The sequence below is a fragment of the Arachis ipaensis genome, chromosome B3 (genome assembly GCF_059453495.1).
Source record: "Arachis ipaensis isolate K30076 ecotype BB chromosome B3, ASM5945349v1, whole genome shotgun sequence".
Taxonomy (NCBI): domain Eukaryota; kingdom Viridiplantae; phylum Streptophyta; class Magnoliopsida; order Fabales; family Fabaceae; genus Arachis; species Arachis ipaensis.
The window spans coordinates 77,950,001-77,965,468 of NC_142438.1; the positions used below are offsets into that span (position 1 = coordinate 77,950,001).

At 34.0% G+C, this 15,468-nt stretch overlaps 2 protein-coding genes and 3 non-coding genes across 5 annotated transcripts in view; 3 read left to right on the plus strand and 2 right to left on the minus strand.

The window, feature by feature from the left end:
- The window catches only part of LOC148571195 (large ribosomal subunit protein uL2cz/uL2cy), a 7,378-nt gene extending 4,439 nt beyond the window's left edge, over window positions 1-2,939 (plus strand). Inside the window, exon 2 of the mRNA XM_088508989.1 lies at window positions 1-2,939. This exon is cut by the window's left edge and continues 3,415 nt beyond it. The gene's annotated coding sequence lies outside the window, so the exon portion shown is untranslated.
- Window positions 2,940-8,167: 5,228 nt separating this feature from the next.
- On the plus strand, window positions 8,168-8,975 carry LOC110268598 (NAD(P)H-quinone oxidoreductase subunit K, chloroplastic). The gene is given in 2 exon segments (XM_088508986.1): window positions 8,168-8,740; window positions 8,742-8,975. Coding segments are annotated over 2 exon segments (618 nt in total). The 3' UTR covers window positions 8,787-8,975.
- Window positions 8,976-10,284: 1,309 nt separating this feature from the next.
- TRNAF-GAA (transfer RNA phenylalanine (anticodon GAA)) lies at window positions 10,285-10,357 on the minus strand. The gene has a single exon. It is a non-coding gene; the product is annotated as a tRNA-Phe (tRNA).
- Window positions 10,358-12,258: 1,901 nt separating this feature from the next.
- TRNAT-UGU (transfer RNA threonine (anticodon UGU)) lies at window positions 12,259-12,331 on the plus strand. Its single transcript has one exon. It is a non-coding gene; the product is annotated as a tRNA-Thr (tRNA).
- Window positions 12,332-13,426: 1,095 nt separating this feature from the next.
- TRNAS-GGA (transfer RNA serine (anticodon GGA)) lies at window positions 13,427-13,514 on the minus strand. Its single transcript has one exon. It is a non-coding gene; the product is annotated as a tRNA-Ser (tRNA).
- Between the last annotated feature and the right edge of the window lie 1,954 nt (window positions 13,515-15,468).

A 15,468-nucleotide genomic window follows, 5' to 3' on the forward strand; every position in this document is an offset into this window, starting at 1 on the left:
TCGCTCAAAAAGAACGCTAAAAGAGTTTAATCGTAAAAAAGAGGATTTTTTACGTAAAAAAAGGAAGATGGATTCGTGTTCACATACATAAAAATTATATAGAAACAAGAAAAATCTTGGATTACTTTTTGAAAAAGTCAAAATAAGTTTTTTTTGAGTAATAAGACTATTCCAATTACAATACTCATAAAGAAACAATCTTAATAAATGAAAAAGGGGTGGATCTTTCACCCAGTATCGAAGAGTTTGAACTAAGATTTCCAGATGGATAGGATAGGGTATTCGTACATCGGAAAAAAATTTTAAATATGTAAATTTATCCTCGAAAAAGGAAAAAATGGAATGAATTGATTGCAAATTATTAAAAGATTTTATGATTTCCGCCTCCTCTAAAGAAGAACTTAATTGTCGGGAAAATGGAATTTCCATGACAATGGCAAAACCCTCTGATATTATTTGAGAATACAAATTCTTGTTAGACCCCCAAAATTGATTTTGACTTGAATCGTTATCAAAAAGAATCAAATGATTCTGTTGATATATTCGAGTAATTAACCGTTTTACAATTAGTAAGCTAGATTTCTTATCATAATCCACATTTTCCGACAAAATATATCGATTTCTATTAAAATCATGACCAGAGGCGAGTCCATAAATATACTCCCGAAAAATAAGTGGGTATAGGAAGTTCTGTTGACGAGATCTATCTAGTTCTAAATATCTTTGATATTCTTTCATTTTTCAAATTCAATTTTGTCAAAGGGATCAAAGATTTATTGGATTGGAAATCCAATACATAGTGCGATACAGTCAAAACGGGGTATTTCTAGATATTCGAATTAAAACGAATTATGAATAGATACCAAAAAATGATCAACGGATTCTCTCCACTTGCTTTTTCCACCTAATTGTTCTAGGATAACAAGCTAGTTAGAAATCCTTTATTTTATCAGCCTAATCGCTCTTTTGATTTTGGAAAAAAGAATATCTTTATCAATATACTCTTTCTTCTACACATTGATCGCCACCCCGTAATGGAGAATAGCTAATAATTAGGACTCATAACAAAAATAAATAATCCATTCATGGGAAAAGCTTTTCCCGCATCAAGCACTAATATATTTTTAACGTCCAATTAGATGGGGTAATCATTCGATTAAAAAGAATGAAAGCTCGTTACTTTTTGTTTCTCTATAATTGGAGTTGCCAAGTTCTATCCCTTTATTACTTAAACCCAACTGATTTTGTTCACGAATTCAAACAAAAAAAATGGTCCGATCCAATAAGAATGAGATCCTTTTAGAATTCGCTATTGATACGACATGCGGCTTTTTCCATTCATTCCTTTCTGGATCAGTCGTGGTCTTACAAACCCTACCGAGGTTATGGACGAAACAATTGCTTCATAAAAATGTGTAAAAAATGGAGTCGCACTTAAAAGCCGAGTACTCTACCATTGAGTTAGCAACCCCCTCCCCCCTTCAAAAAAAAAAATAGGAAAAATAGGATGCGTAAATAAAAAAAAAGATGGACCAACCTTTTCTTTGTCAAGAGTGGTACCTTTATTCAAATTAAATTAATTCTTTTTTTATTTATTTACCCTTGAATAAAAATAAAAAAGGAACTTCATGTTTGTATCACAGAAAGTTTAACGAACTCACTATTTGCTAAAAATTGCCTCTGTAACGTGAAGAAATCGATCGATTTCTTCACGATCGGATTATATTTGTTTTCAATACTGTTGTCAATATTAGTTTAGTGTTGAAAACATAGAATCGCGAAAAACAAATGAATTCAAATTCGAAAAAAAAAGAATGAAATATTAATATAAATCGAATTTGATTATATTTTTAGTAATTTGTTTTTATTATATAAATAAATATATTCTAGTTGATATTTGTCAATATTCTTTCTAATTTTTTAGAAAAATTATTAAATTATTAATTGAATTTTTTCTATTTCTCTTTATTGAAATACTCCAATTTAACTATTCCATATCCATTTATTTATATACTCTACATTTCTAGACTCTAATATATATCTAATAGATAAGATATATCTAATCGATTAGAATATAGAACTTTATGGATATAATAAAAAAGAAAAAAAAGATATATTATGTTTATGCAATAAATTAAGTATCTTTGTCTTCGGCTCAATCCTTTTTTGAAGATTGAGCCGAGTTTAATTGCAATTATCTAGAACGAACGGTAACCACCGGATTACAAAGTATCCATTGCTGGGAATTCAAATTTGATCGCCTTCCATACTTCACAAGCAGCAGCTAATTCAGGACTCCATTTGCTCGCCTCACGGATGATTTCATTACCCTCACGAGCAAGATCACGACCCTCATTCCGAGCCTGTACACATGCTTCGAGAGCTACTCGATTAGCTACGGCACCTGGTGCATTTCCCCAAGGATGCCCTAAGGTTCCACCACCGAATTGGAGTACGGAATCATCTCCAAAGATCTCGGTCAGAGCAGGCATATGCCAAACGTGAATACCCCCCGAAGCAACGGGAAGAACACCTGGTAGAGAAACCCAATCCTGAGTGAAATAAATCCCACGGCTTCGATCTTTTTCAATAAAATCATCACGTAATAAATCAACAAAACCTAAAGTAATATCTCTTTCCCCTTCAAGTTTACCTACTACGGTACCGGCGTGAATATGATCTCCACCAGACAAACGTAACGCTTTAGCTAGTACACGAAAGTGCATACCATGATTCTTCTGTCTATCGATAACTGCGTGCATTGCACGATGGATATGAAGAAGTAGTCCATTATCCCGGCAATAATGAGCCAAACTAGTATTTGCAGTGAATCCCCCTGTTAAGTAATCGTGCATTACGATAGGAGCGCCCAATTCTCTAGCAAATACAGCTCTTTTTATCATTTCTTCGCATGTACCTGCAGTAGCGTTCAAGTAATGCCCTTTGATTTCACCAGTTTCGGCCTGGGATTTAAAAATTGCTTCGGCACAAAATAAGAAACGGTCTCTCCAACGCATAAATGGTTGAGAATTCACATTTTCATCATCTTTGGTAAAATCAAGTCCACCGCGAAGACATTCATAAACTGCTCTACCGTAATTCTTCGCGGATAACCCCAATTTTGGTTTAATAGTACATCCCAATAGGGGGCGACCATACTTGTTTAATTTATCTCTTTCAACTTGGATGCCATGAGGCGGACCTTGGAAAGTTTTAATATAAGAGATAGGGATTCGCAAATCTTCCAGACGTAGGGCGCGAAGGGCCTTGAACCCAAATACATTACCTACAATGGAAGTAAACATGTTAGTAACAGAACCTTCCTCAAAAAGGTCTAAAGGATAAGCTACATAGGCAATATATTGATTTTCTTCGCCAGCAACCGGCTCGATGTTGTAGCATCGTCCTTTGTAACGATCAAGACTGGTAAGCCCATCGGTCCAAACAGTTGTCCATGTACCAGTAGAAGATTCGGCAGCTACCGCGGCACCCGCTTCTTCCGGAGGAACTCCAGGTTGAGGAGTTACTCGGAATGCTGCCAAGATATCAGTATCTTTCGTTTCATACTCAGGAGTATAATAAGTCAATTTATAATCTTTAACACCAGCTTTGAACCCAACACTTGCTTTAGTCTCTGTTTGTGGTGACATAAATCCCTCCCTACAACTCATGAATTAAGAATTATCGCAACAACCAGATCTACTCGACACTACTATACTTAGTAGTTAACGAAACCTTTCACTTCACAAGAATCTTTCAAAAAATGATCAACTAATATTATCAATCAATCCGAATAGTTTGTTATTAAACGATAGTATTTGATTTGCCAAATACATCATTATTGTATACTCTTTCATATGTATGGCGCAACCCAATCCTTGGTTTTTTTAATTCCTAATCTCTTATCCTTTTTTTTTAATCAAAAAAAAAAATATATCTAATCTAAATAAAAAAGTCATTCTTGACCTTGACAGTAATATATGTTAATCCTAGATGTAAAAATAGTACAAAAAAAATACTAGGTATAAATTGTATGCTCGCCCATGAAATATGAGCAATAGGTGCCGATGATATAGAAGAACCAAATCGTAAATAAAGTTCAGGTTCGAATCCCATAGAAAATATAGGCGGTATTGTCTATAATTATAGACAAATTAAAGACTTTCGAAAGATTTCATCCAACTAAAAAGAAAAGATTTCATACAAATTAATAATTTAATTCTATTAATTTTTTGAATCATTTGGTTGAAGTTGAAAAATTCAACCATTGCAATGGAGGGAGTACGTTAAACAATTGAATTGTTTGGATGGTACAAACTAGAGTACTAACTCCGATTTATTATTTTATTATTTCTATTTAATTAACTGATCAACTTACTTTGCTTTGTTATCAAGCATTTTTTTGAATTTGATTTCAAAAATCTTCTAATCTAACTAAAACTAAAAAAAGGATATATTAAAATATGAGAATAAATCCTACCACTTCTGGTCCTGAGATTTCTGTGCTTGAAAAAAAAAACCTGGGACGTATCGACCAAATAATAGGTCCGGTATTGGATGTAGCTTTCCCTCCAGGGAAGATGCCAAATATTTACAACGCTCTGGTAGTAAAGGGTCGAGACATTGTTGGTCAACAAATTAACGTGACTTGTGAAGTACAGCAATTATTAGGAAATAATCGAGTTAGAGCTGTAGCTATGAGCGCTACAGATGGTCTAATGAGAGGAATGGAAGTGATTGATACGGGAGCTCCCCTAAGTGTTCCAGTGGGCGGAGCAACTCTAGGACGAATTTTTAACGTACTTGGCGAACCTATTGATAATTTGGGTCCTGTAGATACTCGCACAACATCTCCTATTCATCGATCCGCGCCTGCCTTTATACAATTAGACACAAAATTATCCATTTTTGAAACCGGAATTAAAGTAGTAGATCTTTTAGCTCCTTATCGCCGTGGAGGAAAGATTGGACTCTTTGGCGGAGCTGGAGTGGGTAAAACAGTACTTATTATGGAATTGATCAATAACATTGCCAAAGCTCATGGCGGTGTATCCGTATTTGGCGGAGTGGGGGAGCGTACTCGTGAGGGAAATGATCTTTACATGGAAATGAAAGAATCCGGAGTAATTAATGAAAAAACTATTGGAGAATCAAAAGTTGCTCTAGTGTACGGTCAAATGAATGAACCGCCTGGAGCCCGTATGAGAGTTGGTTTAACTGCCCTAACTATGGCGGAATATTTCAGAGATGTTAATGAACAAGACGTGCTTCTATTTATCGACAATATCTTCCGATTCGTCCAAGCGGGATCCGAAGTGTCAGCCTTATTGGGTCGAATGCCTTCCGCTGTAGGTTATCAACCGACCCTTAGTACCGAAATGGGTTCTTTACAAGAAAGAATTACTTCTACCAAAGAAGGGTCTATAACTTCTATTCAAGCAGTTTATGTACCCGCAGACGATTTGACCGACCCTGCCCCTGCTACGACATTTGCACATTTGGATGCTACGACCGTACTATCAAGAGGATTGGCTGCCAAAGGTATCTATCCAGCTGTAGATCCTTTAGATTCAACGTCAACTATGCTCCAACCTCGGATTGTTGGTGAAGAACATTATGAAACTGCGCAAAGAGTTAAACAAACTTTACAGCGTTACAAAGAACTTCAGGACATTATAGCTATCCTTGGGTTGGACGAATTATCCGAAGAGGATCGCTTAACTGTAGCAAGAGCACGGAAAATTGAGCGTTTCTTATCACAGCCTTTTTTCGTAGCAGAAGTATTTACCGGTTCGCCAGGAAAATATGTAGGTCTAGCAGAAACAATTAGAGGGTTTAAATTGATTCTTTCTGGAGAATTAGACGGTCTTCCCGAGCAAGCCTTTTATTTGGTGGGTAATATCGATGAAGCAACTGCGAAGGCTACGAACTTAGAAATGGAGGGGAAATTGAAGAAATGACTTTAAATCTTTGTGTACTGACCCCCAATCGAATTGTTTGGGATTCAGAAGTGAAGGAAATTATTTTGTCCACTAATAGTGGACAAATTGGAGTATTACCAAATCATGCACCTATTGCTACAGCTGTAGATATAGGTATCTTGAGAATACGCCTTAATGACCAATGGGTAACAATGGCTCTGATGGGTGGTTTTGCTAGAATAGGCAATAATAAGATCACCATTTTAGTAAATGATGCCGAGAAGAGTAGTGACATTGATCCAGAAGAAGCTAAACAAACTCTTGAAATAGCAGAAGCTAACTTGAGTAAAGCTGAAGGCAAGAGACAACTAATCGAGGCAAATCTATCTCTCCGACGAGCTAGGACACGAGTAGAGGCTATCAATATGCTTTCGCAATAAGAAAATTGGTGTATACGAATAATTCTAAAAAGTGAAATAAAAAAATGAAATAGAAGAAAATATACAAAAAAAGGTATAGGTCGAACTTATTAGCTACCATAGTCAATGGTAGCTAATAAGTTCGACCTATACCTACTTACCTACTATTGGATTTGAACCAATGACTACCGCCGTATGAAAGCAATACTCTAACCACTGAGTTAAGTAGGTCATTTTTTACAAAAAATGGAAAGAAAAGGGAAGGGGGGTACCCGTCTATCAGATCAATGGATTATAAAAGGAATATTAAATATACGCAATACCAAGGCAATATCAATAAAAAAGAATTTGATCACGGAATATTCATCTTGACAAGAATTTTTGGATATAATATGATCAAATATGTATCAAAAACGCAAGGGCTATAGCTCAGTTAGGTAGAGCACCTCGTTTACACGCGCGCCAATGTTTTTTTTTTTCAAAGGAGTCCATCATGTAATTAAAAGAGTTGATCTTTTTGAGAAATCGATGTCTTACTCCACTTTAGGGAACAAAACAAGAGAACAATAGTCTGACAAAGGGTTGAGACGTCCAGTAGAATCCATCATTGATTTGAGATATTGATAAGGTGAATACCCAGTCTATTCAATGCTATGCATAATGAGTAAAGGGACCTCAAAAAAATTCTCTTTTCGGCCTATCTTATGAACTTTAAGGTGTATAGGGTTTCATTTCTTGATACTTTCAATTTTTTTTAGTAGTTCGATAGAGAGTCCATTAAACTTAAGTTGATCTAGGCCATAAGCAGACCTACGTCAGGATAACCCCCTTTCTTTGAAACACTTTGGTAGTGCTCTTTGATTGTAATAAAAATCAAAAATCAGAGCACAGGGAATCATCTTCTTATTCTTTCTGTCAAGAAAAAAGATGGTAGACTAACTGATCGAAATATCAGTTAATGAAAAAGCCCAATGCAAAAAAGATGCATGTTGAGTTTTTTAAACAATTCAAATCATTTTTCTAATAAGCAGTTTGATTTGTTTTACCGAGAAGGTCTACGGTTCGAGTCCGTATAGCCCTACCCTAAGATAATAATATATATATTTCTATTTCTTGTTAAATATACTCACAAATTGAGTATCTAATATATCGCATTTATTAGTATTCTAGATTTAGAATACTATACATAATAATATTATACCTTGGATTTTGAAATATAAGAGAATCTCTCATAGAATAGGTTATGTTAATATTAGATAGAATAATGAAAAATTTAAAAATTAGATAGAATTCTAAATAGATTAAATAATCGAATTCTAGAAATTCGATATTCCAATCGACTAATAACATATATTACAATCGACTAATAACAACTACTAATTTGTTTCTGTTAGATTTTCCACATTCATAGGAGTACATTTATGTTTTTGCTTTACGACTATGATATTTTTTGGGCATTTCTAATAATATCCAGTCTTATTCCTATTTTGGCATTTCTAATTTCTGGAATTTTAGCCCCGATTAGCAAAGGGCCCGAAAAACTTTCTAGTTATGAATCGGGAATAGAACCAATGGGTGATGCTTGGTTACAATTTCGAATCCGTTATTATATGTTTGCTCTAGTTTTTGTTGTTTTTGATGTTGAAACGGTTTTTCTTTATCCCTGGGCAATAGGTTTTGATATATTGGGGATATCCGTATTTATAGAAGCTTTAATTTTCGTGCTTATCCTAATTGTTGGTTCAGTTTATGCATGGCGAAAAGGGGCATTAGAATGGTCTTAATTCTTGAATATTTAGATAATAAAAAAAAAACATTTAGACAGTTATGAATTCCATTGAGTTTCCCTTACTTGATCGAACAACCCAAAATTCAGTTATTTCAACTACATTAAATGATCTTTCAAATTGGTCAAGACTATCCAGTTTATGGCCGCTTCTCTATGGTACCAGTTGTTGCTTCATTGAATTTGCTTCATTAATAGGATCACGATTCGACTTTGATCGTTATGGACTGGTACCGCGATCTAGTCCTAGGCAGGCAGACCTTATTTTAACAGCGGGCACAGTAACTATGAAAATGGCTCCTTCTTTAGTTAGATTATATGAGCAAATGCCCGAACCAAAATATGTTATTGCTATGGGAGCCTGTACAATTACAGGGGGTATGTTCAGTACCGATTCTTATAGTACTGTTCGGGGAGTTGATAAGCTAATTCCCGTGGATGTCTATTTGCCAGGCTGTCCACCTAAACCAGAGGCCATTATAGATGCTATAACAAAACTTCGTAAGAAAATATCTCGAGAAATCGATGAAGATCATATTAGGTCTCAACAAGAAAATAGGTGTTTTACTACGAACCACAAGTTTCATGTTGAACGCAGTACTCATACCGGCAATTATAATCAAGGGTTTTTCTATCAACCACCATTCACTTCGGAGATAACCTCGGACATATTTTTCAAATATAAAAAAAGTAAGCATCCTGCCACGAAGCCAAGTAATTAATTAGACCGAATCCTTTTTGTTTTTTACAAAATCCAATATACAATAAATAAAAAATAGCAAGTCAATCTTCAAGAATTTCACCGTAATGGAAATGGAAAAGACTCATACAAAACTTATACAACAAAAATAGCAGGAGAAATAAAAAATGCAGGGTCCTTTGTCTGCTTGGTTAGTCAAACATGGACTTGTTCATAGATCTTTGGGTTTCGACTACCAAGGAATCGAAACTTTACAAATAAAGCCCGAAGATTGGCATTCCATTGCTGTCATCTTATATGTATATGGTTACAATTATCTACGTTCCCAATGTGCCTATGATGTAGCACCAGGAGGACTGTTAGCTAGTGTGTATCATCTTACAAGAATAGAGTCTGGGATAGATCAACCGGAAGAGGTATGCATAAAAGTATATGTACCAAGGAAAAATCCCCGAATTCCTTCTATTTTCTGGGTTTGGAAAAGTGCGGATTTTCAAGAGAGGGAATCTTATGATATGTTAGGAATCTCTTATGAAAATCATCCGCGTCTGAAACGTATTTTAATGCCCGAAAATTGGATAGGATGGCCTTTGCGTAAAGATTATATCGCCCCCAATTTTTATGAAATACAAGATGCTTACTAAATGATAAAAATACAAAAACAAATCTGGCATTTCGACAACCAAAAAGAAAAATATTCAAGGAATATCCATTCATTCTCTTAGAGACCAAAAAAGTAATTGAAGTTCAATCAGCCAGAATAAAAGAATAATGGAAGTCCCATTCCCATATAGGGATTGGATAGATAACAAAATTCACAACAATAATGTGGGTGGGTATTGCAAAAAAGATTTGGGTAAGGATTCATTGAGATTGTAAATTTTGAACAATACTTTTTTCGTATGAGCCAAGCCAATAGGATGAACTGAAAAAGTTCTGCATCATGAACTATGTAACGTTCACATCAATATCTATTCTATTATATTGCCGCGAAAAAGAAAGTAACATGAAAGCAAAGGAGATGCAGAAAATAGAAATGAAATATCAAAGGAAAATACAAAGGTCCGATTCTCTTTGTAATGTATCCGAGATTTTTTTTGACTATTCCCACCCTTGAACTTTCCAAGACGAGACTTTTTGATCTTTCAACCATTTAATGTAACCATTCGAATATTATTGAACTATTAATATTCTTTTGGGAGCCCCCCCACAAAAAAAGGGGGGTTCACTTTTTTACATATTCTATTTAATTTAATGTTATAGACATAAACATATACCGGGAACATACACCTATTCTTTACTCATCTAGTAAGCATCTCCAGACACCTAGATGGATAAATTAATATGTATCAACATCCGATAAAAAAGAATACGTATCTATTATTCACAATCCATATTCCTATTTCATTTTAATGAATATAGATTATGGATAAAAGATACTCATACAAATTCATCATGTGCCAGGAACCAGATTTGAACTGGTGACACGAGGATTTTCAGTCCTCTGCTCTACCAGCTGAGCTATCCCGACCTCTCTTGAGGCATCATATTAATCTTATTAGATTACTTAAATATATGTCAATGACTCCATATCAACTAAAAACAAGACAAAAAAAAATTCTAATTAGAATATATATTATTAGCATATATAAGAATATATTATTCTTATTCCATAGTCCAAATAGATTCCAATGTATTCCAATACATATTCCAAACAAATACTTATGATTGTTGATTGTGATAAGAAAAAGAAAGAAAAACTCTACTCGAATCCATTTGTGAAAGACTATACTAAATAAGACACATAACGAATTTCCAAAATTGGAAAAAAAAAAACTAACATATGGGAAAAAGAATTAGAGAGTTAAGCAGGTCTTTTGGGGATAGAGGGACTTGAACCCTCACGATTTCTTAAGTCGACGGATTTTCCTCTTCCTATAAATTTCATTGTTGTCGAGATTGACATGTAGAATGGGACTCTATCTTTATTCTCGTCCGATTAATCAGTTCTTCAGAGGATCTATCAGACTAGGATGGAGTGAATAAATTGATCAGTTAATATGAATATTCAATTATTTCTTTAACTTGGAATTGATTTGATTCACATCTTTCATTTGTGATACACATCTTTCCATTTGTGATATAAGGATTCATAAATAGGGATTTCGAGTAGTGTATTGATTAATCAATTGAAATAGTATTTCAGTACAAATACGTAAACAAGTCTATATACATATTTCTGTATAGCCTTTCGAGAATTTCATTTGTACAGAAGGATTCCTTTCCTCACGCGAAAGGAAAGGTCGTCAACTCCATTTGTTAGAACAGCTTCCATTGAGTCTCTGCACCTATCCCTTTTTTATTCTCGCTTTCTTAATGTTTATTTCCTTTCCGAAAACGGGATTTGGCTCAGGATTACCCATTGTTAATTCCAGGGTTTCTCTGAATTTGAAAGTTATCACTTGGTAAGTTTCCATACCAAGGCTCAATCCAATTAAGTCCGTAGCGTCTACCAATTTCGCCATACCCCCTTTTTTTCCTTGCGATTAGAATCGCATTAAGATGTTTTTTTTTTAGAATTATGTCGGAACTGTAGAATTTATTAGAAATATATTCCGCTATTGAAAAATGTTTCCACCCATTTTATTTACTTTCTTTCATCTATATCGGATATCCAGATTTTGTCGAATCTGAAATAATTGTATTATTTCTATATTCGCAATTCAATATACATAGATAGATACCATATATCTATATCTTTTTTAAAGCCCCTTACTTCTATAATCTTTTTTCATACAATTTGTAATACTCGAAGGGTCGATTTTTTTTTCGTCTTAGTTTTTACCTTTCCGAAGGAAAACACGGGAATCTTTCATTATGATCTGGATTGGGTCTTTCTCTTTCTTTCAGTTAGTAATTGGGATATTCTTTTGATTATTTCAAATAAAATAGAAATTCGATAGCGATATCGAATTGATAATTACTTTTTATAATTCATTCTGTATATAAATTGAGAATTCTTTATCTTATATAAATTCAATTAATTTAAGGATATAAATATATGGTTAAATTTATCCTGATAATCCAATCTTTTATAGATAGATTATGGATAGATTTATACATATTAAATCTTAATGGATAAGAATATTCTAAATTCTAGATACTATCTATATTAGTATATAATATATATTACTATATTAATGTATTAATATAATTACTGTAACTGTAATAGAATTATTACAAATTCGAAATGATAATAAATAAAAGAAATGAAATATATATTTTTTTTTCTAATTTTAGAATAATATTCTATTTGTAAAAATTGAATTATGACATATTCATTATGTTCGGAATAGCAAATTCCAAACTGTTAATAACTAAGATCCTATTAGTTTATTTAATTCCTATGCATGCGCATTTTCTTTTATATGAGCCTGCTTAGCTCAGAGGTTAGAGCATCGCATTTGTAATGCGATGGTCATCGGTTCGATTCCGATAGCCGGCTTTTCTCTTTTTGTTGTTGTTTTATTTTAAAAAAATGGATAATGTCTTTTTTTTAGGAATCCAAAATTGGTGAAGTTTGATCTCTGTAGAACAACTCAAGAAACAAACCTCCTTTTTTCTCTATAAATAGAATAAGGTTCAGATATTGATAGAATTCATACAATTCTTCTTTGTACTACAATGCTTTTGTGAATTTCGCTTCATTTCTCATATCATATTTGTCATTTAGTTTAGTTTTAATTTCGATTTTTCATTTTTTAATTAAAAAGGGAGTCTTTATGTCACGCTACAGAGGGCCTCGTTTCAAAAAAATACGCCGTCTGGGGACTTTACCTGGACTAACTAGTAAAAAGCCTACAGTCGGAAGCGAATTTAGAAACCAATCACGCTCCGGTAAAAAATCTCAATATCGTATTCGTTTAGAAGAAAAACAAAAATTGCGTTTTCATTATGGTCTTACAGAACGCCAATTGCTTAAATACATTCGTATCGCCGGAAAAGCCAAGGGGTCAACCGGTCAGGTTTTACTACAATTACTTGAAATGCGTTTGGATAACATACTTTTTAGATTGGGTATGGCTTCGACTATTCCTCAAGCCCGCCAATTAGTTAACCATAAACATGTTTTAGTTAATGGTCGTATAGTAGATATACCAAGTTATCGTTGCAAACCTCAAGATATTATTACAGCGAAAGATGAACAAAAATCGAAAGCTCTGATTCAAAATTCTCTGGATTCAGCCCCACGTGAGGAATTGCCAAACCATTTAACCCTTCATCCATTCCAATATAAAGGATTAGTAAATCAAATAATAGATAGTCAATGGGTTGGTTTGAAAATCAACGAATTGCTGGTTGTAGAATATTATTCTCGTCAGACTTAATACTAACTAAAAAAACAAGAGTTTTGATACGAGAATTTTAGCTCATTCAGGTATCATCTACATGGATATAGGACGATTTGCATTCCCTGTCCACTTTTTCCAGTATTTTGCATTTCATATTACCAAAAAAATTGGAATTGAAAATTCATAGCAACTAAAGTTGGAATAATGGTATCCGTTGGCATTTGAGATATTGCAGATTGATGAATTAACGGAGAGAGAGGGATTCGAACCCTCGGTAAACAAACAGCCTACATAGCAGTTCCAATGCTACGCCTTGAACCACTCGGCCATCTCTCCCCCATGATGATTATGGCCCAGAAACCGGAGCAATAGTGAATGATTCATATTCCATTTTTGGATAGGCGCCCATATAAAATAAATAATCAATTCGACCTATACGAAATAATTTTTTTTTTATAAAAAAAACCAACTTCTAGGCCGTAGGCTAAAAAAATTCATTAATGAGTCCTTTTTTACGTTATTTCGTACTATTTGTATTGTACAATTCCTTTGTTTGTGGGATTCTTTTTTCTCACGCGATAAAGAATTCAATTTTCGAATGGATTCCTACCTATGCCTAGATCTCGGATAAATGGAAATTTTATTGACAAGACCTTTTCTATTGTAGCCAATATCTTATTACGAATAATTCCGACAACCTCGGGAGAAAAGGAGGCATTTACTTATTACAGAGATGGTGCGATTTGATTATTTTTTTTACCGATTTCAGTCTTATGAGAAAGACACATTATTTTATTCGTAAAAAAATGGAAAAAAACCGACGCTTGCTGAAGGTGAAGTTTACAAATAAAAAAGAAATTCCTTCTGTCGTGTATCCCCGATTAATGCAGCCTCATATGCTTCAATTATAGATTTTTAGTATTAAGCGAAAGGTTATACCTATACTATGGAGTTAGATTAACCTTACTCCACTAGTAGCAATAGGCGGCATGGGGGAAGAAGCACTACGATTAGGAATCGACAACACGAAAACTTTGTAAAAAAATTCTTCCTTTCTTTTCGGGATCGGAACTAACAAGAATGGTTGGGACAACAAACATCCATCTCGTTCGTATTTTTGGATACCCGTATAACCATCGAAGGGTGTTGAGGTGACTAATTCCGGGAAATTAAGCGGCGTTGAGGACAAAGATATTGTTGGAGTTATCCTTTTTATCCAGTACCAACAAACTTGATGTTAAGAAAAGATCTTTTACAGGAAGGTTGGCTAGAGATTTCTTGTAAAAAACACTAGCCCTGCACAGGTGATAATGAGAGAGAATACTGGAATCTTTTTTTGATTTAATGTATTCATTTTTTTATCATTATACACATAAAGGAGGAGCCGTATGAGATGAAAATATCACGTACGGTTCTGGAGCGGAGATTCTTTGAACTGAATGACGACCGTAACGGATGTCGGCGCAATCTGAAGGAAATTATGCAGAAGCTTTACAGAATTATTATGAGGCTATGCGACTGGAAATTGATCCCTATGATCGAAGTTATATACTTTATAACATAGGCCTTATTCACACAAGTAACGGAGAACATACAAAAGCTTTAGAATATTATTTTCGGGCACTCGAACGAAATCCGTTTTTACCCCAAGCTTTTAATAATATGGCCGTGATCTGTCATTACGTGCGACTATCTCCACTATAGAAAAAAAGGCTTTGTACATATATATCGTTCAAAACTACGATTTTTATCAGCTGTAGCAAACAAAAAAACTTCATAGAATAAAAAAAAAAAAAATGAAGAAATAGAGATATGCCTAGATACTTTTTTCTATGGATAAAAGATCCAATTGATAGAGGAAGCGCCGTAAAGATCAATTGGCGAGGTTTTAGGCCGAGACAATAAGAACTGCTTACAACTTATATCATGATACAAAATCTATCATGATATAAGAGTTAGGAATCCACTTATGTAATAAAGTTGATCCCCTACCCTAAGGTTTTGAGCAGCGGTGTAGTATCAGATCCCACAGATAGTAAGTCTTTTCTTTCTTATGAAAAATAAAAAGAAGTCTTTCTCAAAGATTCTATAGACCATAGAAATGTCATATTAGAAAGTATATGATATATGAAATTGAGATAGTTACCTTTCAGAAAATTAGAGAGTGTTAATGTAGATGTGTTATTCTTCGGAAGGTAGGAGAAAAGATAAAACTATAAAAATAAAAAGAAAAAGAGATGAAACCCTTTTTTAATCAAAATTCAAGTTTGAAACTCATGTAGTTAACCCA